General features: G+C 32.3%; 5 protein-coding genes, 1 non-coding gene and 1 pseudogene across 7 annotated transcripts; 4 read left to right on the forward strand and 3 right to left on the reverse strand.

Moving 5' to 3' along the window:
- Positions 1-5,333: 5,333 nt before the first annotated feature.
- On the forward strand, positions 5,334-7,059 carry LOC130497491 (flavonol 3-O-glucosyltransferase UGT89B1). Its single transcript, XM_056990328.1, has one exon. The coding sequence runs from the start codon at positions 5,471-5,473 to the stop codon at positions 6,881-6,883; it is 1,413 nt and encodes a 470-aa protein (XP_056846308.1). The 5' UTR covers positions 5,334-5,470; the 3' UTR covers positions 6,884-7,059.
- A 1,346-nt stretch (positions 7,060-8,405) lies between these two features.
- Positions 8,406-9,372, forward strand: LOC108814753 (uncharacterized). The gene is made up of 2 exons (XM_018587376.2): positions 8,406-8,910; positions 8,992-9,372. Exons 1-2 carry the CDS (start codon positions 8,452-8,454, stop codon positions 9,166-9,168), a joined length of 636 nt encoding a protein of 211 aa, XP_018442878.1. The 5' UTR covers positions 8,406-8,451; the 3' UTR covers positions 9,169-9,372.
- An 87-nt stretch (positions 9,373-9,459) lies between these two features.
- LOC108814754 (non-specific lipid transfer protein GPI-anchored 10-like) lies at positions 9,460-10,259 on the reverse strand (annotated as a pseudogene).
- A 223-nt stretch (positions 10,260-10,482) lies between these two features.
- Positions 10,483-10,554, forward strand: TRNAD-GUC (transfer RNA aspartic acid (anticodon GUC)). The gene has a single exon. It is a non-coding gene; the product is annotated as a tRNA-Asp (tRNA).
- Positions 10,555-11,553: 999 nt separating this feature from the next.
- LOC108817536 (uncharacterized) lies at positions 11,554-15,162 on the forward strand. 2 transcript variants are annotated; one of them, XM_056990711.1, is made up of 10 exons: positions 11,554-11,711; positions 11,893-12,054; positions 12,321-12,494; positions 12,560-12,956; positions 13,029-13,315; positions 13,403-13,471; positions 13,559-13,615; positions 13,715-13,767; positions 13,853-13,928; positions 14,010-15,162. In XM_056990711.1, the coding sequence occupies exons 2-10, from the start codon at positions 12,014-12,016 to the stop codon at positions 14,947-14,949; spliced, it is 2,094 nt and encodes a 697-aa protein (XP_056846691.1). In that variant the 5' UTR covers positions 11,554-11,711; positions 11,893-12,013; the 3' UTR covers positions 14,950-15,162. The 2 variants fall into 2 exon arrangements, with proteins under 2 accessions (XP_056846691.1, XP_056846692.1); XM_056990712.1 differs by lacking the exon at positions 11,554-11,711 and having other exon boundaries at positions 11,718-12,054; positions 12,316-12,494.
- A 452-nt stretch (positions 15,163-15,614) lies between these two features.
- On the reverse strand, positions 15,615-16,541 carry LOC108817539 (uncharacterized). The gene is made up of 2 exons (XM_018590258.2): positions 16,229-16,541; positions 15,615-16,053 (listed from the first exon to the last, which is right to left on the reverse strand). The coding sequence occupies exons 1-2, from the start codon at positions 16,475-16,477 to the stop codon at positions 15,835-15,837; spliced, it is 468 nt and encodes a 155-aa protein (XP_018445760.1). The 5' UTR covers positions 16,478-16,541; the 3' UTR covers positions 15,615-15,834.
- A 2,084-nt stretch (positions 16,542-18,625) lies between these two features.
- Positions 18,626-20,382, reverse strand: LOC108816754 (protein STRICTOSIDINE SYNTHASE-LIKE 12-like). Its single transcript, XM_018589322.2, has 3 exons — positions 20,147-20,382; positions 19,553-19,822; positions 18,626-19,124 (listed from the first exon to the last, which is right to left on the reverse strand). Exons 1-3 carry the CDS (start codon positions 20,380-20,382, stop codon positions 18,656-18,658), a joined length of 975 nt encoding a protein of 324 aa, XP_018444824.1. The 3' UTR covers positions 18,626-18,655.
- Between the last annotated feature and the right edge of the window lie 6,601 nt (positions 20,383-26,983).

Genomic DNA, 26,983 nt, shown 5'->3' on the forward strand with positions numbered 1-26,983 from the left:
TTTTAGAATCAATTATTTAATATTTATATACATATAATTTTATATGTTAAAATAAATTTGTTTTAAATTATATATAAAATTCATTACAGGTATTTTTTAAATTAAAAATTAGCGAATCAGTTAGAAACTAATAATAAATCAATAACCTAGGTAAAAGTCGAAAACCTAAAAAAAATATGAAAAATAAGGAAAATTAAATAAATTTTAATATAACATGTAATTTAATATTATTAAAACTAAATTCGTTTTTAATATATTAAATCGAACATCAAAGTATTTATATATGTCGTCAAATATGTTTTATAAAAATATATACTTATTATTGTGTTATTTTTTAAAAACACTCATATCTTAGAAATAGTTTAGAAAATATCTTTATATACATGTATTTTCTTGACTAAAATTTAATTATAATATTTTTGCATCTTAATTTTTAACCTTTATAATAAAAAAAAAATTTTAGATAGCAACACAATATATATAAGAATTATCTTATTTTAATTTTTTGATAATTTTCTTTTATTATTTTAGAATCAATTATTTAATATTTAATATAACATATAATTTTATATGTTAAAATAAAATTTGTTTTAAATTATATATAAAATTCATTACAGGTATTTTTTAAATTAAAAATTAGCGAATCAGTTAGAAACTAATAATAAATCAATAACCTAGGTAAAAGTCGAAAACCTAAAAAAAATATGAAAAATAAGGAAAATTAAATAAATTTTAATATAACATGTAATTTAATATTATTAAAACTAAATTCGTTTTTAATATTTATAAGATTTATTAAGGGTATTTTAAAATTAATAAATTAGTGATTTAGCTAAAAATAAATAATAAATCAATGATTTTGCTAAAACCTAATAAAAACATGACAAATAAGCAAAATCACCTAAAATTAAGGAGAAATATGACAAATCAGCAAAATTACTTCATAAATAATTTTTGCACTCTTGTAATGTTATTATACAAGAATATTTGAAAAAACGACTTTATATATATTACATACATTAAAGTATTGAATCGCAAACGCATACATATATGCAACTAGGTGTTTTCCTGCACCATGTGCAGTAAAAAAATTTAAAATATTTTCTAACAGATAAATATAAATTATATTTATTTTTTATTAATATTATAAATTTTCTTTTTCTTATTAATATTTTAATTTAAATTGATTTAACTTAACATTAAAATTAAGATAAAAACAATTTTGTTTATTTTGAAATATATTTAAGAATGTGCATGTATATATTTAAAATTATAATCTTAGGTATATTTTTCAATCTATTTATTTTAATTAAATATGTAAAATTGCATAATTTTCAAAAATTAAAATTAAAAATATTTATAAAATCTGTAGATATATATATATATAAGAAACTAATGATTTTACGATTTAATTTGATTTTATGATTTAATTTTTATAATTTTCTAAAAAATATGTATATATTTTGAAATATTTTTAATTTAAATGATATTTCAAAATTTGAAATGTCATAATTGAATATATTTATTTTAATGATGATTTATGAGTTATTACCATATTTTTAAAAAGTCCAAAAATATAAATCGACAATAAATGTAATACATGAGTTATTACCATATTTAAAAAGTTTACCAAAAATATAAATTAACATTAAATATAATTGTTCATGTCCTATTAATCTATAAGACATGTCATCAATTTTAGTGGCCATGTCATATTATTTTTGTGAAAATGATTGTAGAAGACATGTGGCAAAATTACTTCTCAAATATAGTCTAGGGGATGAAAATTTCATAATTTTCAAAATTAAAATTAAAAAATATTTATAAAATCTGTAGATATATATAAGAAACTAATGATTTTACGATTTAATTTGATTTTATGATTTAATTTTTGTAATTTTCTAAAAATATGTATATATTTTTGAAATATTTTTAATTTAAATGATATTTCGAAATTTGAAATGCCATAATTGAATATATTTATTTTAATGATGATTTATGAGTTATTACCATATTTTTAAAAAGTCCAAAAATATAAATCGAAAATAAATGTAATACATTAGTTATTACCATATTTAAAAAGTTTACCAAAAATATAAATTAACATTAAGTATAATTGTCCATGTCTCTATTAATCTATAAGACATGTCATCAATTTTAGTAGTCATGTCATATTATTTTTGTGAAAATGATTGTAGAAGACATGTGGCAAAATTACTTCTCAAATATAGTGTAGGGGATGAAAATTTCATAATTTTCAAAAATTAAAATTAAAAAATATTTATAAAATCTGTAGATATATATAAGAAACTAATGATTTTACGATTTAATTTGATTTTATGATTTAATTTTTGTAATTTTCTAAAAATATGTATATATTTTTGAAATATTTTTAATTTAAATGATATTTCGAAATTTGAAATGCCATAATTGAATATATTTATTTTAATGATGATTTATGAGTTATTACCATATTTTTAAAAAGTCCAAAAATATAAATTGAAAATAAATGTAATATATGAGTTATTACTATATTTTAAAAAGTTTACCAAAAATATAAATTAACACTAAGTATAATTGTCTATGTCATATTAATCTATAAGACATGTCATCAATTTTATTAGTAATGTCATATTATTTTTGTGAGAATGATTGTAGAGAAGACATGTGGCAAAAATTGTCAATGTCATATTAATCTATAATACATGTCATCAATCTTAGTAGCCATGTCATATTATTTTTGTGAGAATGATTGTAGAGAAGACATGTGGCAAAATCACTTCTCAAATATAGTCTAGGGGATGGGCTTATACATACAAACCCTCTTATTAGTACAAGTGTACAACATTCTTATAAATTTACAAGTATGCAGGACGCCCTCATATTCCTGGCAAGTCATAGCATTTCATATCTAAACATTATAGATCCTTAAGAAAGTCTAGCAGAACTGATGATTTGAAGCAAGAACCTTGCAAAGATAATGCATAAGAGTCATCTTGCTGTTCCCAGCACGTATATCGCTTAATTTCGATAAACTATCCAACTTGAATCCAACCGCAACGCCTGCATAAAGCAGAGCGTTCAGAAAATAATAATGATATGATAGATTGAACAAAAAAGCCTTTTTATTGTGTTGCAACGAGTGTGGGATATGGGTTTGTGAACATGACAACACCTGAAGCTATGTGGAGACTTTAAAAGGTGGATTTTATATCTCTAAAACAAAATAAACTGAGATCGAATTTATCTCCGAATTTCAATAGTTTATATAGTTATAAATATTAACTATTATTTAGATTTAAGGTAATCAAATAATTTAAAATTATTATTTATAACGGAAATACTAAAACCCCCAAATTACCTGAATACTTGCAATTACAATATTTAAAATTATTATAAAACTATTCTTAAACACTAAAATATTGGTATTTAATCTAAAAACTTGTATTTTCTGTTTTTTAACCCGAGTTAATCAAAAATTCTGAACCAAACTTGAACTGAATGAGATCCAAAACTACCATATATATTAGCTAGTTCTCAACTTTGTTACTCAAACTGAATTGAAACCAAACCAATTTTTTTTTAAATACCCAAACAGATCTTAAACTTATAGAACCGAAAAACGTAAAGAACCGAGCGGAACCGAAACGAGAACCAAATACGTAGAACTTCTAAAAATTTCAATAAACTAATTTAATCTTTGCTAATATATTAGACCCTTTTAATTTAGAATACACATTTACATATGAAACTATATTGCTATTAATTTTTTTTAATTTTGGATATTTTCTATTTATACTAGTACAATATCATACAGAAACATTATTGTTGTTTAAATAGAAAATTAAATTTGTTCCTATTATTATTATTATTATTATTATTATTATTATTAAAATAGATCTAGATATTAACTCAGTTTTAATCTTAAAATGAAAATATAAATTGAGCTTTTAAAAAAACTCAATACTTTTAATTTTTTTAAAAACTAAATATTTTATCAGAAAAATAAAAATTAAAACCGGTTTACAAATATAAATGAAAAAATCAAATATTTTTAATTTCAATTATATTAATTTCTGTACAAAAGATAATTATGCGATTTTGAAGCGCGACTTGAAAATTTAATTGAACTGTTAAAGAGTAAAATACAAACATGTAATGACTCCTACATAAGTTTTGGAGGTTACCATCGTAACAGGAAACTGCATCTTTACTTGCTTAAGCAAACTCTCCAGGTTAGTGGCTTTCCTAAGGTCAATCTAAAAATGAACTATTGAATTACAAATGCGTACAGGCAGGAAACGGGCTGCAATATAGTAGAAACTGCGGGGAAAAGAGAAGAGATGATGGAGACTAGATAGTAGCTTATAGAGACCCTATTAGTAGTTGTACATACATATTTCTTTCTTATATATCCTAAGCATATTTTGTGTCACTAATTTATATAACTTGTTGGGCAAAGAAAGTCTGCAAAAAGAGGAAATCAGAATTTTTGGCAATAACCAAAGAACATTAACATCTGAACTTTATAAGATTTTGCGCTTACCGGTTTTTGTTCATGTCCGGATTTATCAACCGACCAATAGGATTTAGTTATTTTATATTCAGTATTTTAAAAAAAATAAAATAAAATATTGTAAAGTTATATTATGTTTTAAAATAAAAAGGTTAAAATATATAAAAATTAGTAGTAGCTACAAAAAAAATCTTTTAAAATATTTTATCGCCATCAGTAAAACAATAAATCCTAAACTTTATGAATACCCTCGGGTAAACCATAAATTCTTTGATAAATCCTAAATTCTAAATTAGAAACACTAAACTTTTTAATCATAACCTCTAAACCTTTGGATAAATCCTAAACCATAGGGTTTATGGTTTATCCAAAGATTTAAAGTTTAGTGTTTGCTCACTAGGCTTCAAGAGCATATAAGTAGTCAAAAACCTCTAAGCGAAGGCGAAGTCAGGTTTGAGCACAAAAGTTTGTAAACAGGTTCTGTAGAGATTGTAACAAGTTTTAGGCTAAGCACACAGAACATAAATGTTTATGTTTTAGGCTAAGCACATAGAACATAAACAGGTTCTTTTGATTTTTGATTACTATACACACACGCTTTTATTGGTCAGTACCAAGTTTTCTGTTTTTTAAAGTTAATACCAAAACCATATGTTTCAGGACGTGTACCTATAAGAATGGAGGGCCCATTTTGCTACAATAAGTAACCGATTTAAGAGACGTTACGTAAAAAGTTTGTCAAACAGTTCATTCCCAATTAAGCGATTCTTGAGTGTGATCTGATGCTACATCTACTGAAAGACCACACGGTACTATCAAATAGAGTCGTAAGCATTTTCTCCAAGTGTAGTAACCACATTGGGTAAAGATTCCTATTTAAATCACTCTCTATGTTCTCTTTGGCTTCACCAACATTCCGACAAAAAAAAAAAGATCACTAGAAAAACGCTCATTATGACGGTCAACGAGGAAAACACTGTTCCGACAAGAACACATGTCTTGATATTCCCATTTCCAGCGCAAGGCCACATGATTCCCCTCCTCGACTTCACCCACCGCCTCGCTCTCCGCGGCGGCGCCGCCTTGAAAATCACCGTCTTAGTCACTCCAAAGAACCTTCCTTTCCTCTCACCTCTCCTCTCCGCCGGACTCAACATCGAAGCTCTCACCCTCCCGTTCCCCTCCCACCCTTCCATCCCCTCCGGCGTCGAGAACGTCCAAGACCTCCCTCCTTCCGGCTTCCCCACCATGATCCACGCGCTCGGTGGTCTCCACGCGCCGCTTCTCTCATGGATCGCTTCTCACCCTTCCCCTCCTGTAGCCGTCGTCTCCGACTTCTTCCTTGGATGGACTCAACACCTCGGGATCCCTCGCGTCGAGTTCTCTCCTTCCGCCGCCGTCACTTGCTCCATCCTCAACACTCTTTGGATCGAGATGCCCACCATCGGAGACGACGATGAGATACTCGAGTTTCCGAAGATCCCGAACCGTTGGAGATACCCTTGGTCTCAGATCTCCTCGATCTACTTAAGTTACGTCCATGGAGATCCGGGTTGGGAGTTCGTGAGAGACTCGTTCAGAGACAACGCGGCGAGTTGGGGACTCGTCGTGAACTCTTTCTCAGACATGGAAAGTGTTTATCTCGAGCACCTTAAGAAAGAGATGGGCCATGATCGTGTATGGGCCGTAGGGCCAGTTCTTCCTGTGTCAGAGGGAAATCGTGGTGGTCCCACATCTGTATCTGTTGATCACGTGATGTCGTGGCTAGACGCACGTGAGGATAATCACGTGGTTTACGTGTGCTTCGGAAGTCAAGTTCTGTTGACTAAAGAGCAGACTCTTGCTCTCGCTTCTGCGCTTGAGAAGAGCGGCGTGCATTTCGTGTGGGCTGTCAAGGAGCCAGCGGAGAGAGACTCAACACGCGGCAACATCCTGGAGGGTTTCGAAGATCGTGTGGCTGGGAGGGGTCTGGTGATCAGAGGATGGGCCCCACAAGTGGCTGTGCTACAGCACAGAGCCGTGGGAGCGTTTCTAACGCATTGCGGTTGGAACTCCGTGGTGGAGGCGGTTGTCGCGGGCGTTCTGATGCTGACGTGGCCGATGCGAGCGGACCAGTATACAGACGCGACTCTGGTGGTGGACGAGTTGAAAGTGGGCGTGCGTGCCTGTGAAGGACCAGATACCGTGCCTGACCCGGATGAGTTAGCTAGAGTTTTTGTTGATTCCGTCACGGGGAAGGAAACGGAGAGGATCCGAGCCATGAAGCTGAGGGAAGCAGCGTTGGATGCGATCCAGGAACGTGGAAGCTCGGTTAAGGATATAGATGGATTCATCCAACATATCGTTAGCTTAGGGCAGAAGAAATGATGCAATTCTATGTTACTGTACTCTGTTTAATTGTTGTAAGATGAAAAAAATACAGTATGTGTTTCTCATATCTGGCATTTCTGAATATATTTTGATATGTTGCCAAAAAAGAGAATATATTTTGATATTTGTAACTGAATCTAAGCTAAATCAAAACATCCAAAATTTATATACGATTAGACATAGGGCTGGTCAATCGGGTCGTTTTGTTCTGGGTTCATTTGAGTTTTGGAGTTTTGTGGTTTATGAATTTCAGTTTCATTTGGATATTATAAAAGTTTGAATAGGTTCTATTCAGATTTATTCAGGTTTGGTTCGAATTTAGTTACCTGTTCAAGATTTGGTTGAACCGAAGTCAACCGGATTATCAGTTCCAAAAAATATTGATTTTTACTTGATAAAATTCATTATATGTACAACAGTGTCAATAAGTTCATGAACGTAGTTTTTTTTTTTGACTGAAGGCATTCTAATGAACGTAGTTTCCCCAAACCAAATATTGTTATCCTTTTTGTGAAACAATCATATTGTTATACTTCAAAATAATATTGGGAAACTCAGGTTATCAACCATACGAAAATCATTTTTGAACAATATTTAACAATATCAGACTTATCATGTCATACCAAAGACTTGTACCAATGAGAATCCTCCGTAATGAAATGTAAACTAATTAAAATAACAATTAGTAACTATACAAACGTCATAAACCTTTTTTAATTTTAAAATAAAATAACACTTATTTAAAATTCATAAATAAAATAATTCATAAATAATTTTCAAATGCAATTGTCAAAACATAAAAAATAATATTAACTGAATACCAAAAGTATATATTAAACTAAATATTTGATTTAGTTATTCATGTAATAGATAGTTATTATAGTTATTCAATAACATCATAATGTATTTTAGATAAAGAAAAAGATTTGATATGAATTATTTTTAGATATCTATTTAGATTTGAGTTTGGTTCGAGTAAAACTTATAACCTGAAATATCAGTAAAGTATGTATTTATGTTAGTTTGGATTCATTTTATGGGTCATATTCGTTTCAAATTTTTGGATTTATTATTTGTCGAGTATATGTAAAACTATATGAATAAAATTTTAAAATAATTTTTCAGCATCATATATTTATTTAAATTTAAATATATATTGATTTTTTTTTAAAAAAAATTAAAATTGTTTGAATGAATTAAGTATCGTGAAGGAATATTATAACGAATACGCAATTTTATATTTATTATGAAATAAAAATAAATTTGGATGAGAAGTTTTAGGTAAGTTATAAAATTTATTTTAAGAAAAAGTTTGAAAGAATCATTAATCGAACTCAATCCCAAGTACCCATCATATGAAACTTGAATAAAAACTAGAAAACTAAACTTGAAATCCAAAAACTTGAATAGGTAAAGAAACGGGTAACACTGGGCCGGGTTTGATCGCGTCGGGTCAAGTATAATTCGACCCGAAAAGGAAGACGTCGTTCGTTTCCTTATCTTCTCCGATTCTCTCATATTCCCTTCTCCCTCTCTCACACATCCATCCACACACACAAAAAGAAATGTCTCTCACCGTGAGCAGCGGTGGCAGAGTCGCTAGGATCCACTCCACAGACCTCACCGATGCTTCTCGCACTCCCTTCTCCACCTTCAAACTCATAAACTTCCCTTACCCGTCAAGAACCCGTCTCCACGTGGTCTCCGCCGCCAAAAACAACTCCTCCCAAACCGGTCGGTTCGACAGCAAAAAACGTCGAACCCTCGTCCCGACAACAACCAAGGAACAGACGGAAGAACAAAGCAGCAACATCGACGGCACACCACCGTCTCAGATCGAAATCGCCGGCGACGGCGGAGATAGGTTCGCGGTGAACACTCGCTTCAGAGGTGATCCGAAAGACGCGCCCAAGTTCTTGCTTAAGGATCTTCCTGGGCTTGAATCTGATCCATTCGAAGGTCCCCAGTGGGATGGTTTAGGGTTCTTCGTTCAGTACTTGTGGGCTTTCGGAATCGTTTTCGCGGTGAGTTTCGAATCCAACAGATTTCTCCAGATTGAAGTTTCGTTCAGTGCGGTTGTAACGTTTTTTAAATTTTGTTAATAGTTAATCTCCGGTGCAATTGCGGCGGGGACGTATAACGAAGGTGCGACGGATTTCAAGGAGACGCCGGTTTATAAGGAGGCGATGGAGTCTCGCGACCTTCTGGATGAGGCGGAGGGTTCGAACTCGGAAGATGTTTTTGAGTCCAATCCGACAGAAGTGGCGCCTAGTGTGGAGTAGTTTCACTTTCAGTTCAGTGTTTTGTAAAAGCCATATTAGAAGTTGATCATGAGCTTCTTGTGTTCATAATTTTTACAGAATCAAAGCGAAAAAGCCATTATTAAACAAGAGAGTATTGTTTGTTTTTTTTCGTTGTTCTGTTTTCTTGATTTCATTTCAAGAACTGCAAAGGTTAAGAAATATACAGAAGAATCTCTTCTTTGACATGGATGAGGTAATCAAGATTCATAGAGAAACTCCAAAACATGTGAATATAGATAAACCGAGATGGTTGTTAATATGAAACAGGTTTCAGATGAGGAGAGATCCTGGTAGGATCGCTGCGAGGGCAAGGGAAGGATGATTAGCTGAATCTTAGACTTGGGGCCAGAGGATCTCAGACCATAACCTAGCCCCATAAAGCTGGTGGGTCTTGGTGCAACTTGAGCCAATGGGGTCACTGTTGAAGTAAAACGAGATCAGTGGTACTTCTTGTTGAGATGTTCAGTCCTTTTTATGTTTTAGTTAAGATGAAGATGCTGAGAACTTTGGGGGTAAAGTGGCTTACCCGCGACATGAGAGTTGTTCTTTACACCTAGAGACTTGAGGGGAAATTGAGTAGGAATCACTAGGTTCTTCTCGTCCTATAATCATAGATTTCAAGAAGACAATCGAATCTTGCAACCCAAATTATTTCTTCTTACTGGCTTGAATGTTACAAAGCAGAGGCAATTGTAGAGCAAGAAATTGGTTGATTGGAAAAGCAGGGGACAAGGTAGAAGTATTGCTGAGCAAGAGACATAGACAGGCTGGTTCTTGGCTATATATCTGGTTTAAGCCATCACAACAAGGCTGTGTCGGGAGCTGGGCAAAGCCTTGCACGAATGGACCACATGGAGCCAAGGAAAGAAGCATTATAAGGCACATGTAGCGGTGGTGCCTGGGACTTGAGCGAGAACTAGTTGTAGAAAGGTTGGAGATAAAGAGATTAAGAGAGTTATAAAGAGAATAGAAGAAGCCATTTTGCTCGGAGAATAAGTTTCTTTCTTCTTTGCTTGAGAGAAAATTGTGGTTCTTTTTAGTATTTAAGGTCGGAATCAATTGGTTTTGTGTGTATGACTATGGACAGGTATTGTTATTGCACAACACATGATTTGTGTTAACTATGGTTGCAAAACTGGATATTTCATGTTTGTGTCTTGTTCAGTGTTTTCGACTTCATTCACAAATATTTGCTTCCTGTTTCGAGTTTAACAAAAGTAACTCGGCGGGTTGTCAATAACAAACATATTTATTTATATTGTTATAAAATGTATTACAATAATGAACATCAAAGTCGTTGTAGTATAGTGGTAAGTATTCCCGCCTGTCACGCGGGTGACCCGGGTTCGATCCCCGGCAACGGCGTTAACTTTTTATCCTTTTTTGCCTCTACGGTTTCGTCCTTCAATTTTCAGTTTTTAGTGTTTTAGCCCCTTTCTTCCTTATATTCACATCAGATGCCAAGATAAAGTAAATTGCTACAAATAGAGCGCATTTCAAAGTTAGTTCCACTCTGTTCTTAAAAACCCTCCGGAGAATCCTCTCCCCTCTCGCATTCTACACAACGGCAGAGGTACCCTTTCTCACTCTGTAAAACCTCTCTCTCAAAATCTGAGTAAGCAACTCACTGGATTGTTTTGCAGTTATCTTAACTCACACATAAACAGTTTCTTCTCCTTGCTCGGGTTTAAATACTTGACAGGTAATCAGGTATGAAGAGAATCGAGCTTCTTACAAATGCCCTTAAAAGCTGTGCTCCTGTATTGTAGGCTGCTGATTCCCATGGTGTATGTTTTCTTGCCAAGATGATGAAAACCTTTGGAGGCAGACAGAGTATTATGATTCTTATTATTCAGGCAAGTCTGTGTATGTATTTAACTTGCACTTTCGGCAAAGAAAAAACACCTCTTTATGTGAACCTCTTGAATTTGCTTGGGCATATATAGATCTTTCAAAATATTCACATGGTTAGGTCGTGTTCAACTAGTGCTATTTTTTTTCTGTTCCATAAAAAAAAAAGTACTGCTCTCGTAGCGACTAAGGTACAGTGGTTGCCACAAATAATTTAATCACATGCGTTAAGCAAAAGGTTATCTCAAAAAATGAATGAATAGAAGAGAAAAGAAAAGTTTCAATGTGATTTGATCAGAAAAAAAAGTTTCAATGTGCAAGTAGAGGATTTTTTTTTTGACAACAATAAAACTAAACTATAATATGAATGTGCAAATAGAGGATTTTTTTCTTATTTTTTCAAGGAATGTTAAAAAATGTTTATAATTTGAAGAATCAAATTATAAAAAAATCTTAAAAGAAGAAGTTTAAAAAAAAAAAATCTTAAAGAAGCAATTATTGGTGTGTGGCATTTACTCATTGCTCTATTTGTGTCTGCGTGTTTGGTAAAATCGACCTTCTCCGTCTCCCACACGTTGAATAAAGAAAACGTGTCTCCTTTGTCACATTCGATATTATCCAGTAACGGCTATCCACGTGTCAGATCTCTTCTCTCATCCTCTCTCTGGACGGTAAGAATCGCCGACGTGCCCCTAAAATATCGGATCCTCCCGAATTTATTGTTCATTTGGATTTATTTGAATCTCGTCGGAATCTCGTTTTCTTGGTCTCTGTTTTTCCTTCTTTTTTTTTCTTTCTATTCGTTCTGAATAAAACTCCATTCCGATTTGGTCAAGTCATTGGGGATTTCAGGTGGATAGAATTGTTCCGTTGTCGTCGTTTCCCTGGAAAATTTTGACGGATAACGAGGAGAGAGAGAGAGAGATCGCCGAATCAAATTACTGAGTTAGGATTCAAAAAAAAAAGAAAAGCGATGCAACGGGTGGTAGATAACGCTCTCGCGGTAACCAAAGAGTGAGATCCTTTCTCTTATATCTATGAGTTTTGCATTCATCATCCTCTCTTATTATTATGACGATCTCTGCTTCCGTTATATAGTAATCCCAATCCTTACTTCCAATTCAATACTTATATATATATTGATAGAAGATGTTGACACGGTGTGTGTGATATCGTAACGTAACTCTGTTTTTTTATTTTATTTTGGCCCTTGTGTTGTTGTTTAACAAGCGTAAAAATAACAATGGTTTGGGTAAATATGTTTTTGGCTTGTAGTGCAGGTCTGTGAAAACTGTAACATATGAGTCTTTGAACAACATTGCTAGATGCATTAACGGTGTCTCCGCTCTTCTCTTGACCCTCCTCCCTGGCAACGCTAATATCCTCGAAGGTCTCCATGGCTGGGAGCTCAGACCCACTTTCCGTGGTCCACGTTTACCTCGCTGGATGCACAAGTATAGAACCATTTCTCAATCTTGTCATCATGATTGACTATATTAACTATTTTTTTTTATGGCAGTGGGGTCTCTTCTTTCAATCACTTCGTTCATGAGCTCTCTGTGGATTCCGATACTTCCAGCTCCGACTATTCTTCCGGAGAAGAGAGTGATGGTGTGTTGCCTGCTTCACCTTCTTCTCAAAGCTCACGCCTTTCTTGGGCTAGTGCTTCTGCTAATCCTGAAAGCCACTGGACTGAGTGGATTACCTTTATTCTCTGGTGGTTGATATTCCCTGTACGGATCTTGATATGGATACCTCAGTACTTCCTGCGTTTGTTCTCTAAGCGAAGTGCAAGAGCTCCTTCGAGCCCAAGAAGGAACCTGCGTTCACCTAGGCCTCGTCTTAGCAAGACTATGTCGAGCAAAGACCATGATGTTCCTAACAGAGCTACTGATAGAAGACGCGGAGTCATTGAGGTGTTTGTCCATGCAATCATGAAAATATTTAAATATTCTCTCTGGAAATCATCTCACTGCTTTGTTTTGCAGGATCTTCATCTCGCTATTGAGATCTGCATAGAAGCGATTTTTGATTTTTTTCACAGGGCTACGCGTATGATCCTTTCTCCGTCGGAAGCTTTTGCAATAATGTCATCATGGTTCTCTTCTCGCAGTAACAGTAGTGAAGAAAGCCATGATGACGTTTCAGATGATGTGAATGTGCAGACTGCCACTTTAGGAGATACTGATCCATCTCTTACGGAAAGGCCCACACGCTTATACAACTCTATGAACACAGATACTCGAACGTGTAAAGATGTCATCACAGAGCTGGGGTAAGGCCAGCTTTAGGTGTTTTGTTCTTTTTTTTCTTTCTTTCTCTCGTTCTCAAGTTTTTGATATTTACTTGATTTCTCTCCTAGGTATCCTTACGAAGCTATTCGTGTTGTTACATCTGATGGATATGTTCTTCTCTTGGAAAGGTTACCAAGGTATAACTTTCTTGTGATGTATTACTCTCGCTTGTGCATCCTTTCCATTTCTACCTTAAGTATGTGATCCCTGACTGTTCTTTGCAGACGTGATGCAAGGAAAGCTGTTTATCTACAACATGGGATATTGGATTCTTCAATGGGGTGAGTTTCATGGTCTATTTCTTAGATGACTTGTAAAGGCTGCAAAGTTCTTAAGCTGAAAGGTTGAGGAAATCTTTTTATCTGTGCGTTCTTTTTCAGATGGGTATCTAATGGAGTTGTCGGATCTCCAGCTTTTGCTGCGTATGACCAAGGTTCAAGCTCCGTCCTGTTCATAATCCAGTCCTTTACTAATTCACATACCAACTGCTGAGAATCTTACACTCTTTTACTTCACAGGCTATGATGTTTACTTGGGGAACTTCCGGGGTTTAGTTTCAAGAGATCATGTGAACAAGAACATATCCTCGAAAGAGTTAGTTCTTGATTTCAAGTTCGCTTCAATTTTTTGTCTACTTGCTCTGGCTAGTGTTAACTGGTGTTGATCAAAATGAAGGTACTGGCGATACTCCATTAACGAGCATGGCACTGAGGATATCCCAGCGATGATAGAAAAAATCCACGAAATCAAAACTTCAGAACTAAAGCTCAGCCAGCCTACCATCGACGAGGAAATCAACCAGGAGGAGCCTTATAAGCTCTGTGCCGTCTGTCATAGCCTAGGTGGTGCTGGGATTCTCATGTACGTCATCACTCGCAAAATCAAGGAGAAGCCACACCGACTCTCAAGACTTATCCTCCTTTCACCTGCCGGCTTTCACGAGGACTCCAACTTAATTTTCACCATTGTTGAGTATATATTCCTTTTTGTGAGTCCTGTATTGGCTTGCATCGTTCCCGCCTTCTACATACCGACAAGATTCTTCAGGATGCTTCTGAACAAGCTAGCACGTGACTTCCACAATTATCCTGCTCTTGGTGGACTGGTCCAAACCCTGATGAGTTACGTAGTTGGTGGAGACAGCTCGAACTGGGTCGGGGTCTTGGGGACGCCTCACTACAACATGAACGATATGCCAGCTGTCTCCTTCGGTGTTGCGAAACATCTAGCTCAGATCAAACACACTGGTAAGTTCAAAATGTTTGATTACGGGAGCAGGACAGCTAACATGGAGGTTTACGGCTCTCCTGAACCGCTTGATCTAGGGGAGTCTTACGAGTTCATCGATGTGCCTGTTGATTTAGTAGCGGGGAAGAAAGACAAGGTGATTCGGCCTTCCATGGTGAGGAAACACTACAAGGTGATGAGAGATGCTGGGGTTGATGTGTCGTTTAATGAGTTCGAGTATGCTCACCTTGATTTCACATTCTCTCACCGGGAAGAGCTTTTGACGTATGTCATGTCGAGGCTGCTGCTTGTGGAAGTGACACCAAGTCAACAGAGGCAGAGCAGCCAGAAAGGTATGAAACTGAAGAAGAAGAAAAAGGAGGCATAGTAGTGTAAGTAGCTAGAAACCAAACGATGGCCACTGTGGTCAATGCCCAATAGAGTTTGGAGTCTTTGTATTGTGATGTTGTGCGTTTGAGCTTCATCTGTGCATTCTACGTTGATCTTCCTGTAGGTGTACATAGTGTAAAGTTTGATCGCTTGATGAAATGATCTTGTTGTCAGAGATGTTTTTTTCAGCAATATGATGTATATGTTTCTATAGTGGGTTCCATAAGAATATGATGCCATGAAGTGTAGCTGATGCTGTGTACTCAATCAATCATGGTAATAGTGGCATACCTAATGATGTGTGTGTGTGTTCGCTATCATGTATTCGGCTCCTTTGGGCCTAGGAGAGCTTCTCCAGAAAACATAGTGCAGTGATAACTGATAAGTGAATCACGTGGAGGAAACAATGAGGAATTTTTCTTTTAGACATAGTTAAAAGAATGAAACAGAACATAAGAGAAGAAAAACAGAATCCTCATGGAAGCTCTAGTCAGAAAAGATGAATGATTGGAGGTCTGATTGATCTTGAAGAAGAAGCTCCTGCATGTCCCTTGGGAGTACACTGAAACCGCCTGTAAATCCTTTCAGTTTATTAAAATTTGCTTATGATTCTGCACTACCTCCTCATTGAATTTTTCATGTATTGTTTTGGTATTTGCTTAGTGCAATGTAAATTGATGTTTACTTTTATTCAAAGGGAGTTCAGCAAAAGGATCAAAACAAGCCATGAGTTTCTCAAGAATTCCTACACCAGAAACTATAATGTTTTCCCTGGGACTAAAACCAGATCAAAACAAGATAGAAACCCTATGTAGACAGACACAAAAAAACACACAGAGCAGACTGTGGCCCCCACAGAGATTATGTGAAAGACCATATTCATTTATTTGCTTCTCCTCTTTGAGGTTTGTTTCTTGTTCTCAGTCGCAGTAGCAGCAACTGGTGGTGTCACTTGTTGAGGATCTTCAGGTAAAATGGTGTGAAAAAACTTCTTAGAAGAACCAACTTGGTTGCAGATTAACTTAAGCATCTTTCTGCCTCTCATCCATTTCAGCAACAGCTTCATATGAGTTTTGCTGTTTATTCCACTAACCCCAGCTTCCTGTTATTTTATATTAACACAGTGAAACAATGTTTCTCTATCAAACACTATTCAGACCACTTCAATCCCTAAGACAAAACCAAGCCAATCAAACAGACAAGACCGGGCACATTCAAGTAAACCATCTGGTCTGAATCAAGATCGCAGGACATAGAAATGAACAGGGGAAGCAAACCTGGGCGCGGAGCCAAGTGTTGGGAACGGAGAGAGGACCATGTTTCTTGAAGACATCGTAGAGAGAAGTGGAGATGATGTGAGCTTCTTGGATCGAAACCTTAGGGTTTATCTTTCTGACGTTTACAGCTCGTTCTCTCGACATGTATCTCACCAACAGAGAGTTAGAGCTCATCTCATTCTCTAAAACAGCCGCGGAGGCTCTACAGAGCTTCCTTAGTCCTCCTCCTCCTCCGCCGGTGAACCACATTCTCTCTCTTCCTCGCCTGTCACTTTCTCAGATTTCGTTCGGGCGGAATGGTTTAGGTCTATCGCTTTGCCTTTGATATTTCAAAATAAAAGCCCAGTAGCCTAATTTCGGCCCAATCAATGTTTTTACGAAAATATTGAGGTTGTTAAATGTATATATAACAAAAGAACCAATTTTTTTTGGGTAGCGACTCCCAACTTATTTAAAAAGAAAAACCAAACTTCAGTTTACCAGACGAGTTCGTCGTGGCCTTATCGGTCCAACAACATCTTCATGAACTAAATTAACAACCTCAATCGGTGCAACAACAAAACTATTAAAACCAAACGGAAGAGAGAATACAAGGTTAGCCAAACCATCAGTTAAGCGGTTTGTTTTCTTATACACATGAACAATTCGGACCAACTAGTTCAGGGCCGGCCCAAAAAATATGTAGACCCAGTGTTGAGTGTGTAGACCCAGTGTTGAGTTCGAAAATTTCCATTTATGCAACAGTAAATCAGAAAATTAGGATCTTAGTTGCATGTAATATATTTGTGTTTTGATAAATTAGGACTTTAATTACTTTAAAAAATTTGGAAAAAAAAAAGTGGACCCTAGGCAAATGCACTGTGAGCACATGCTCAAAGCCGGTACGAAATCAGTCCCTTTTCAAAAAGCCATAGCACAAACGTACCAGAAAGATAGCGGATGAATATCCCCAATCTTTATTGTAAGAAACTCCATAACCATCATAAAATCTACTTATACCTCCAGCCTTTTAACCCATTTCTCCCAAGCAACCACTAAGCCATAGTAAACATCCCATAACTCCGCCAAAGATGCCGTACATCTGCCTATATTTAGCGCAAAACCACCACACCACTCACCTTCTCCATTTCGCAGTTATCCCCCCTATTAAATGTTGTATATAAGTTTCTTTAGTCTAGTGATTTAACATAGAATTTATTAATTTTTTTTAGGAGGTCTGAATTTCAAATGTCGAAAATACAATTTCTTAAATAATTATGCAGATTGCTTACATGACATATCCATCATAGTACAAGTAAAATCGATCAAAGAGAATCCTTCTCATTCACCAAAAGCCAGTTTTTTTTATGTTTCTCAGAAATTTGGTTTATTCATTATAATTCTAGCGTTAAAATAAAAATATGAGAGTGAATAAATATTTAGAGAAAATTACAGGATAGGACTACACTAACTGTATTATACACTATGCCTCTTTGTTCTAACAATATATCTCCTGGTAAGAAAAAAAATAATTTAATATCTAATTTAGAGGAGTATAATATTTTAGTTAATTTAGACATATTAGATTATAGTTTATAATTTGAATTGTTCATTACTTGTTATTTATAAGTGTATCTTTTGTTAGAGAAATAAACAGATTTGCAAAAACTATAATTATTAAAACGAACGTAACCAATATTTTCTACTTTCAGTTTACCAAATTATACTATTTAACTAAAGAAATATAAACATATTGTTGATGCCATATAAAATCAGTAAGATCAATATACGGTTATGACCCTTAATATCAAATTCAAAATTACGACCAGATGTAAAGTTCATAGAAAACAAGCTGATCATCAAGCGGTATAAAATATTTGTATTACTATAAATTCCAGAATATTTTACAATTTAATTTGGAGAAAAAACTTGCTAAACATTTTGTTACTATGATAATACTCCCTCCGTTTCGAATTACTTGTCGTTTTAGAGTATAATTTTTGTTACAAAATAAGTGTCGTTTTCGGTTTTTAATGCAAAATTTATAATTGACATTATTCTCTACTCTATTTTTTCTATTGGTTGATATATGGTTAGGTGTATTGGTAATGGTGCTTTTATTTTAAAAATATGTAAAATTAAATGTTTTCTTAATTTGTATGCATAAACCTAAAACGACAAATAATATGAAATGGAGAGAGTAATATTTAGTTTGATTATGAAATATTGTAGTTAAGAAGTTCAACCATTTTCCAAGGAATTAAAACCATATGCATACCATTTCATGTTTATTATTTTTATTTATTGTAATACACAAATATTATTGAACTGAAAATTAAAGGTATACTCAAATATTATTCAACCATTTTCCAAGGAATTAAAACCATATGCATACCATTTCATGTTTATTTATTGTGTTTCGTTCACCCTTGGGTTCCATTCAAGGTTTTAAAGCTTAAGAGTTCCAACATAGCGCTCAGTGAGACTCCCGAAGTATAGACTACCGTCGAACTCGTTAACTTCGCTAAGAAAATTATATAGAAGAGGAACATAAATTCTCTGAAGCACTTCACCGTTAGAGTCGACTTTGGCGACTGCTGTTTGGTTTGTAACCCTCTGCACGGCAGCGATCCAAAAATTTCCAGTAGAACCAATTCTTCTGATACTGCTAGGGTGTAAACGTGATGGCGAATTGCTGAAGTCTTCAGAAGAACCAGCTTTAGGTCCTTTGATCCAATACCTTATGATGTTATCCTTTGTAAACTGACTAACCAACACGAAAGAACCATCCGAGCTTACGGTACAGCCAGCTGCGCCGCCTAGACCTTCCATCAATACGGTGACAACCTTAGTTGAGGGGTCGTACTTGTAGAGTTTTCCTGTGGCGTCGTTCAGGCGCAATAGAAGATGCATTTGGCTACATACATAACAAAATTATGTATATTAAGCAACAAACAATGTATCCGGAAAAGCAAAATTTTTTTTTTTGAGTAAGTACTTTTTTTGCCCAATTTAAATCATTTTAGGTAAATATTTTGGATGTTTTTTTCTTCTTAAACCGTTTACTATTCAAATAAAGTTTATCAATAATTACGGTGTAATATATTCCGATTTATCCACATTTTATTAGAATGGTTGTGCTTTTTAAAAATTGTTAAAAAGGTTGCGGAGATTATAATTTTATATCATCTGTAACCACCGTAAAACTAGTTTTTTTTTTTGACATCAACCGTAAAACTACTTTATGTAAGAAAAAAATCCATTTGCCACACTTTTTAATTAAATGTTAATCAAAACAGTAGTACATGTATAGAAGAAGAGAAGAAGGGGAAGAAGAAACTTTACTATGCGCTGAAGTACGAGCTCAAGGAAGTGAAGTAGACGATACCAGTTGTTGGATCAACGTCAAGACCATTGAGAGTCTTGAAGGGATTTCCATCAACACCGTCGGCGATCTTTACGGCCAAACCACCGGCAGGAGAAACAACGTGAAGACCCAATAGAGCATCGGCGACGTAAAGATCACCTGTTATCTCATTGAAGGCTATCCCCGCCGGTCGGCCGCACTTTTTGGAGGAAATCGGTTCTTGTAAACCGTAGCACAATAAAGAGTTCCTGAAATGTAATAAGAACAATTGAAACCAGTGAAATTAAAATATATAAATGATATTAGAATTAGTATCTCTAGGTTTTGTTTGTGTGTAAGACATCATAAAAAGATCATATTTATCAGAGTTGGATATATATACATATATATTAGACATTCTCTCATTTTGGGGGTAATATACATCACATGTATATGACACGTGAAATTGTCATCGTTAGTAAAGTCTACGTACTTTTTTATACTATGTTATAATCAAAACAACATTTTTTTTTTTGAAAATAAATCAAAACAACATACTTCCTCATCGAATAAATAAAATTAAAAGAACTTACGATGATTTTGTGATGTGTGCAAAAATGACAAAACCCTTCTCGGGAGTATACTTGAGGATTGTACCACCGGAGACTCCAGTGTAGAAGCCTTTTTCTGTGGAATTAAAGGCGAAAGATTGAGGGCCGGACATAAGTATCGGCAGCGGAAGTGACTGGAAAGACGCGTCAACCGAGATGACCGCCCACAAAAGAGAAAGAAGAAGAAGAGGAGATACTGTGGACAAAGACGACATCATATCGTTTCTTTAGTTTTTTTCTATTGCTCTATAATTATTATTGCGTGAGGCTTTGTAATCTGTATGTATGTCTATTTATAGGTTTGTGGTTTTTATCTTCTTTGTTCCATATGTAAACATTGACGGCACATGATACATTCTTTTTTTTTTTTTTCGTTTTACAAAAAAAAAAATGATACATTCTTTTTTGTTATTATTTTTAAAAGAGCAAATAAGTCAAAAAAATAAAGTGCAAAAATAAACGACACATAAAATTTGTTAACAAAATTTATTTTCTAATTTTCGAGATTTCGTTGAGATTTCGAATCAACTCAAACAGTACAGTAAATTATAATCAATTTACACGCGTAATACATGTATAATTCTTTTAAATCACTGTTTTTTTGTAGTATAAACTCTTTAAAACAAACTACAGTAGAACCTCTATAAATTAATACTCTATAAATTAATAATCTCTATAAATTAATAAATTTTGCCGGTCCCAAGTTGGGCTAGTGTTAAATATAACACAAATCGATAAAATAATAAGATAATAATATTTTTTAAAACTTCTATGTAAATATATAGTCCCTTTAAAATCATAAATTAATAATCTATCTATATATAATTTTTATATAAGTACAAGCTAAATATTATATTGTTGGTTTTATATTCACAATGAAAATTCTTTGTTTTTCTTAACATTTCAATATATTTTAATAATATTTGGTAAAATTATACCGAAAACCACTTAACAATTCTATGTAACATAAAAATATACACAAATAAGATAATAAAACAATATGAAAGTCAAATTTTCTAAAATTTAAATAATGTACATACGGTAAAATAAAATATTTTCTTTTTTTTTATAAATAAAAATATTTAAAAATAGAAAAAAATCTAAATAAGGAAACTTTTGTAAATTAATATCTCTATAAATTAATAAAATTTCAAAGTCCCAACATTATTAATTTATAGAGGTTCTACTGTACCTTGAGCTCAAGGTAGTTTTTTTTTCTCTTTCGGCAAAAAAAAACCACCTTGAACTAAGTTTTGGTAGAGTTTTAGACTTTCTTAAGATACCTAACCCTAAACTAAATTTTACTAAGTTTAATCTTTAATCTTCCAAATCTCTAAAAGTACATTTCTAAATAATTTAACAAATATGTTAACACTTGACACACACCAATTGAATCAACAATCATGCCAAGATCAACACACATCATGCTTGATCACCACAGATAATTCTGTCACATGCAACATTAACACCAATGTAACAATAAACACATCTCCTCAAGAAAGCATAGGAAAATGTTTTTTTCTCTTATGTGTATGTGGCTGCATTGAGTTTGCTCATGTTAAATTTCAGTTTTCGATCCACCTTGTTTTTTCCTAATTTTTGTTGGGATGGTTCAAATTTAAGATCTTGCTTTGTACAATTTTTCTTGCATTTATATGATATTTATAGTTTAGCGAAAAAAAGCTTAACCAACACAACTTCTGAACAATGACACACACCGTCAAACACTTACATGCCGATGTACATATTTGAAAATAAAGTTTACCTATAAGGCTATAAACTGCATATTTTTTGAAGAACTAGTCTTAACTTTTCTATAGATTTGAAATATCTCCAAATTTATTAAAAAAATATTATTGCCAGTAAAAAAAATAGAACAAGGAGAAAGAACAACTTTTACAAACAAGCTATATAAACTTTACTATGTATGTTTTAAGGGATTATATAAAAACTCTACTACCCATGAGAAACTCAAGTTTGGGAGATTGTTATCATGACAGCTACGCTTTCGTTGTTTAGCTGTCTTGTATAATTTATTCAGGTACATTGTAACAGTATGTTGTATATTAGTACATGTCTTGGAATATAAAAACTAACCAGCAGGATTAGTCTAGTGGTACTTGAGAGAGCTTCGGTTTTAATACGCTTTCGGATTCGATTCCTACTGGCCACACGTATATGGCCATTTATGCTCATTTGAATACCCAAAAAAGGTTTATCCGTCGGCTGTACCTCTATCCGGGGATTAGGTCTGTGTCATTATTGACTTGGGTTTAACCCTTTATTTAGCAAAAAAAAAAAAAAAACTGCCTATATGTATTACTAAACAAATTTTGAAACGGCACATCATTATACGTGCTAACCATTGCGCCACTTAAAAACTATTATAAAGATTTGAAGCGAAACAATTGAATAACAATGAAAAATATGTGACTACGACAACTAAATTAAGCCATATCGAAAACAGTTGACTAACAATGAAAAATATGTGAGCATACATACGAATGGACAACAAAGCATTTGTCCTTCACATGCTTTTTTAGATATAGATCCACGCTTTACGTAGATTAGAGACATATATATATATATATATATATATATATATATATATATATATAGTTTCACGTTTTTCATCGACTAAAAAATATATAAATAAATAATATTTATATATAATATACAATGAATTTCTAAAAGTTTATGTATATTTATAATAATTAAGTTTGTAGGTATGTGTCAGCTTTATCTTTATATAATATTTTTAAAATTTATTCTATCAAACTTTTTTTAAGAAGCTAACATGTGTTTTAAACATATCTCTATTTTCTCTTATCTATTATATATATAATTTAAGACTTCTCTATATAGTATTTTAAGATTTTAATTTTATCTAGTAATAAGTTCTGCAAGGTAACCATGTGTGTCCAAAATTTTGGCATATATTAGCACTGGGCATACGAGTAGATTTCAGATAAGAACCATTCTATTTCAGATATATCGAATAAATCATTCTTATACCAAAAAATATTTATGAGATTTTGGTTCAGTTTCGGTTCGGTTTTAGTTTAGTATCAGATCGGTTTCCAGATAACCGTTTAATATGTGCATTAAATATATATATATATATATATATATATATATAATATTAGCTAACATGTTAATCTAATTGATCTATTGGTTACACATTTGCATATTCGTAAATCCAACAAGAGTTCAAGTTAATAAAATATTAATTTTATAAGTACTTACTATATTTTAAATCAAAATATCATATATATTTATAATATGAGAGAGTAGATAAGAGATAATGTTGTCTGGTGATCATGTTTTGGCCTTCGATTTCGCTTATATCTCGACTTATCTTTTATTTCAATGTTTGGGTATGGATCTTGCCTTCCATTATTTTTGATGGTCTTTTGTGTATTTTTTTCGTTTAGCTTTCTCTCTCTCTTTTTCTGTTTTTTTAGAAATTTTGATTTATTCGTTATAAATCTAGCGTTTAAAAATATGAGAGTGAATAAATATTTTGAGAAACTTACAAGAAAGGAGTACACTAAATGTATCATATAATGCCACTTTGTTCTAACAATATATCTCATGGTAAGAAAACATAAATATCGTCTGTTAAGACACAAGCAATTAATGTTTGGTTAAAAATTCTTTCTGATATCATCCAACTTTTATTTCGTGGACTCACAGAAATCCTTCGAATAGTACCATAATCCGTTCGACGTACAATAATATATTGAACTACTTCAACAAGTCGACGTGTAATATATCCAACATCTGATGTGCGGACCGCAGTATCTGCAACTCCTTTACGTGCTCTATAGCAAAAATAATATATTCTGTTAAGACAGTCTTTCGCGTAAATTGTTTTGAATAGGTAAATCAATCATTTGTTCTTGGGATCCGACATTAACCCTCTCATACCTACTAATTGATCCCGAAAAAGACATCATATGGGCTGGATTGAAAGGGTCTGTTCCCTAAATCCTTAGATAAAAATAAACAAAAATAGTAGTAATTGCTAAAAAAAGAGAAAAAATTAAAAATATTTTTATTGCTGTCAGTAGAACACTAAATCCTAAATACTAAACACTAAATCTTAAACACTAAATCTTAAACACTAAACTCTAAACCCCTTGGCAAACCATAAACCCTATGATTTATCCAAGAATTTAGAGGTTAGAATTAAGGTTTTAGTGTTTTTAAGATTAGTGTTAGTGTTTTTGATATATGGTTTAAGATTTATCCAAGAATTTATGGTTAGAGGTTAGGATTAAGGTTTTAGTGTTTTAAGATTTGTGTTAGTGTTTTTGATATACAGTAGAACCTCTATAAAATTAATAATGTTGGGTCTTTAAAATTTTATTAATTTATAGAGATATTAATTTACAAAAGTTTCATTTTTTGAATTTTTTCTACTTTTGAATATTTTTGTTTATATAATAATTAAATATTTGATTTTACCATATATACATTATTTAAATTTTAGAAATTTGACTTTCATATTGTTTTATTATCTTATTTAGTGTATATTTTTATATTTCATAGAATTGTTATGTGATTTTTGATATGTTTTTACTAAATACTATCAAAATATATTGAAATACTAAAAAAATTTGATATATTTTTCATTGTAAATAACAATATAATGTTTAGTTTATATTTATATAAAAAATATATATTGATAATTTATTAATTTCTGATTTTAATGAGACTATACATTTACATGGAAGTTTTAAAAATATTATTATCTTATTATTTTATTGATTTGTATCATACTTTACACTGGTCCAAATTGAGACCGACGAAATTTATTAATTTATTGAGATTATTAATTTATCGAGTATTAATTTATAGAAGTTCTATTGTATGGTTTAAGATTTATTCAAGAATTTATGGTAACTCATAGATTTTTAGTTTATGATTTATGGTTTAGGGTTTAGTATTTGCTGAAAGTGTTAAATTTTTTCTTTTTCATATCTTCTAAATCTCTTAAAGTACGTTTCTAAATAATTTAACAAATATGTTAACACTTGACACAAACCAATTGTATCAACAATCGTGCCAACATCAACACACATCATGCTTGATCACCACAGATATTCTGTCACATGCAACGTTAGCACCAATGTAACAATAAACACATCTCCTCAAGAAAGCATAGGAAAGTGTTTACTTCTCTTATGTGTATCTGGCTGCATTGAGTTTGCTCATGTTAAATTTCATCTTTTGATCCACCTTGTTTTTTATCCTAACTTTTGTTTGGGTGGTTCAAACTTAAGATCTTACTTTGTAAATATTTCTTGCATTTATATGATATTTACAGTTTAGAGAAAAAAAAAAACTTAACCAACACAACCTCTGAACAATGACAAACACTGTCAAACACTTACACATCCATTTAATATTTGAAAATAAAATGGGAATTTATCTATAAACTAGTTTTAACTTTTTTTTACAGATTTTGAAATATCTCCAAATTAATGAAAAATATTTTTTGCCAGTAAAAATATAGAACAAGGAGAAAGAACAACTTTTACAAGCAAGCTATATAAAGTTTAGTATGTATATTTTAAGGGATTATAGAAAAACTCTACTACCCATGAGAAACTCAAGTTTGGGAGATTGTTATCATGACAGTTACGCTTTCGTTGTTTAGCTGTCTTGTATAAATTATACAGGTACATTGTAACAGTATGTTGTATATTAGTACATGTCTTGGAATATAAAAACAAATTTTGAAACGGCACATCATCATACGTGATAACCATGCGCCACTTAAAAACTATTATAAAGATTTGAAGTAAAACAATTGACTAACAATGAAAAATATGTGATTACGACAACTAATCATGAAGCCATATCGAAAACAATTGACTAAAAATGAAAAATATGTGAGTATATAAATATGAATGGACAACAAAACATTTGTCTTTCACATGCTTTATTAGATATAGATCCACGCTATACGTAGATTATATATATATATATATATATATATATAAAATATCATTTAAATCATCAATTTTCTAATTCGGTTAAAATAAAGCAACAATATTCTAGTAAGCCAAAAAAACAATTAATTTTTATTGACGAACCATTTAAATCACAAATTTTCGTTGATCATATCATTTTAGAAATATCGTTAGTCAACAGTTGACTAACAAAATGACTAAAATGATTTTTAAAGTTGAAGTTTTATTTGGCACAAATATTAATCAACATTTTTTCAAAAAAATGGAAATTAACTTTTAAAATAAATTATTTAGTAACAATAAAATCATATACATAGAATGTTGAATTAATAAAAATAAATGTTTTCCATTGTTTTCTTCAAAAATGTAAATAATTTTTATTTATATTCTAAAATTGTTAGTTAACATATCATTAATTTATATTTTTTAAATAATTATAAAGAAATTTTGTAATTATTTACGATATATATATCACTTTTGTAACTATTCATATAGTCCTAATTGGATTATGATTCATAATTTTTATTGTTTGTAAAATATTAATATATTTTTATTCTCATAAGAATAAAATTAAGGATATTCTAATTATGTAGAAATATTTTAGATCTTAACTTTTTTGGTGTAATATATTTTAAATTAAAATGGAGAAGAAATCTTGTAACAAACTTATAGTAATTATATAAATTTTGTTTTGCATAATGTTTTCCGTTTGAGAATAAAAAGTTGAATTGACACTTCACTAACAATTTTTTGATGGTAGTATTATAAAACATAATCTCAATAAGATTATATAAACATGTAAAAATTGATCATAGATAATTATAAAATTTCTGGATAA

The sequence above is a fragment of the Raphanus sativus genome, chromosome 7 (genome assembly GCF_000801105.2).
Source record: "Raphanus sativus cultivar WK10039 chromosome 7, ASM80110v3, whole genome shotgun sequence".
In the NCBI taxonomy this organism is placed as follows: Eukaryota; Viridiplantae; Streptophyta; class Magnoliopsida; order Brassicales; family Brassicaceae; genus Raphanus; species Raphanus sativus.

Coding starts and splice junctions, on each gene's coding strand:
- LOC108816754 (XM_018589322.2), bottom strand. CDS start 20,382: ATGATGTCGTCTTTGTCCACAGTATCTCCTCTTCTTCTTCTTTCTCTT. Junction 19,823..20,146: donor GCACACATCACAAAATCATC/GTAAGTTCTTTT, acceptor ATTACATTTCAG/GAACTCTTTATTGTGCTACG. Junction 19,125..19,552: donor AGCTCGTACTTCAGCGCATA/GTAAAGTTTCTT, acceptor TTATGTATGTAG/CCAAATGCATCTTCTATTGC.
- LOC108814753 (XM_018587376.2), top strand. CDS start 8,452: ATGTCTCTCACCGTGAGCAGCGGTGGCAGAGTCGCTAGGATCCACTCC. Junction 8,911..8,991: donor CTTTCGGAATCGTTTTCGCG/GTGAGTTTCGAA, acceptor TTTTGTTAATAG/TTAATCTCCGGTGCAATTGC.
- LOC108817536 (XM_056990711.1), top strand. CDS start 12,014: ATGCAACGGGTGGTAGATAACGCTCTCGCGGTAACCAAAGA. Junction 12,055..12,320: donor GCTCTCGCGGTAACCAAAGA/GTGAGATCCTTT, acceptor CTTGTAGTGCAG/GTCTGTGAAAACTGTAACAT. Junction 13,316..13,402: donor GATGTCATCACAGAGCTGGG/GTAAGGCCAGCT, acceptor TTTCTCTCCTAG/GTATCCTTACGAAGCTATTC.
- LOC130497491 (XM_056990328.1), top strand. CDS start 5,471: ATGACGGTCAACGAGGAAAACACTGTTCCGACAAGAACACATGTCTTG.
- LOC108817539 (XM_018590258.2), bottom strand. CDS start 16,477: ATGTGGTTCACCGGCGGAGGAGGAGGAGGACTAAGGAAGCTCTGTAGA. Junction 16,054..16,228: donor ACACTTGGCTCCGCGCCCAG/GTTTGCTTCCCC, acceptor ATAAAATAACAG/GAAGCTGGGGTTAGTGGAAT.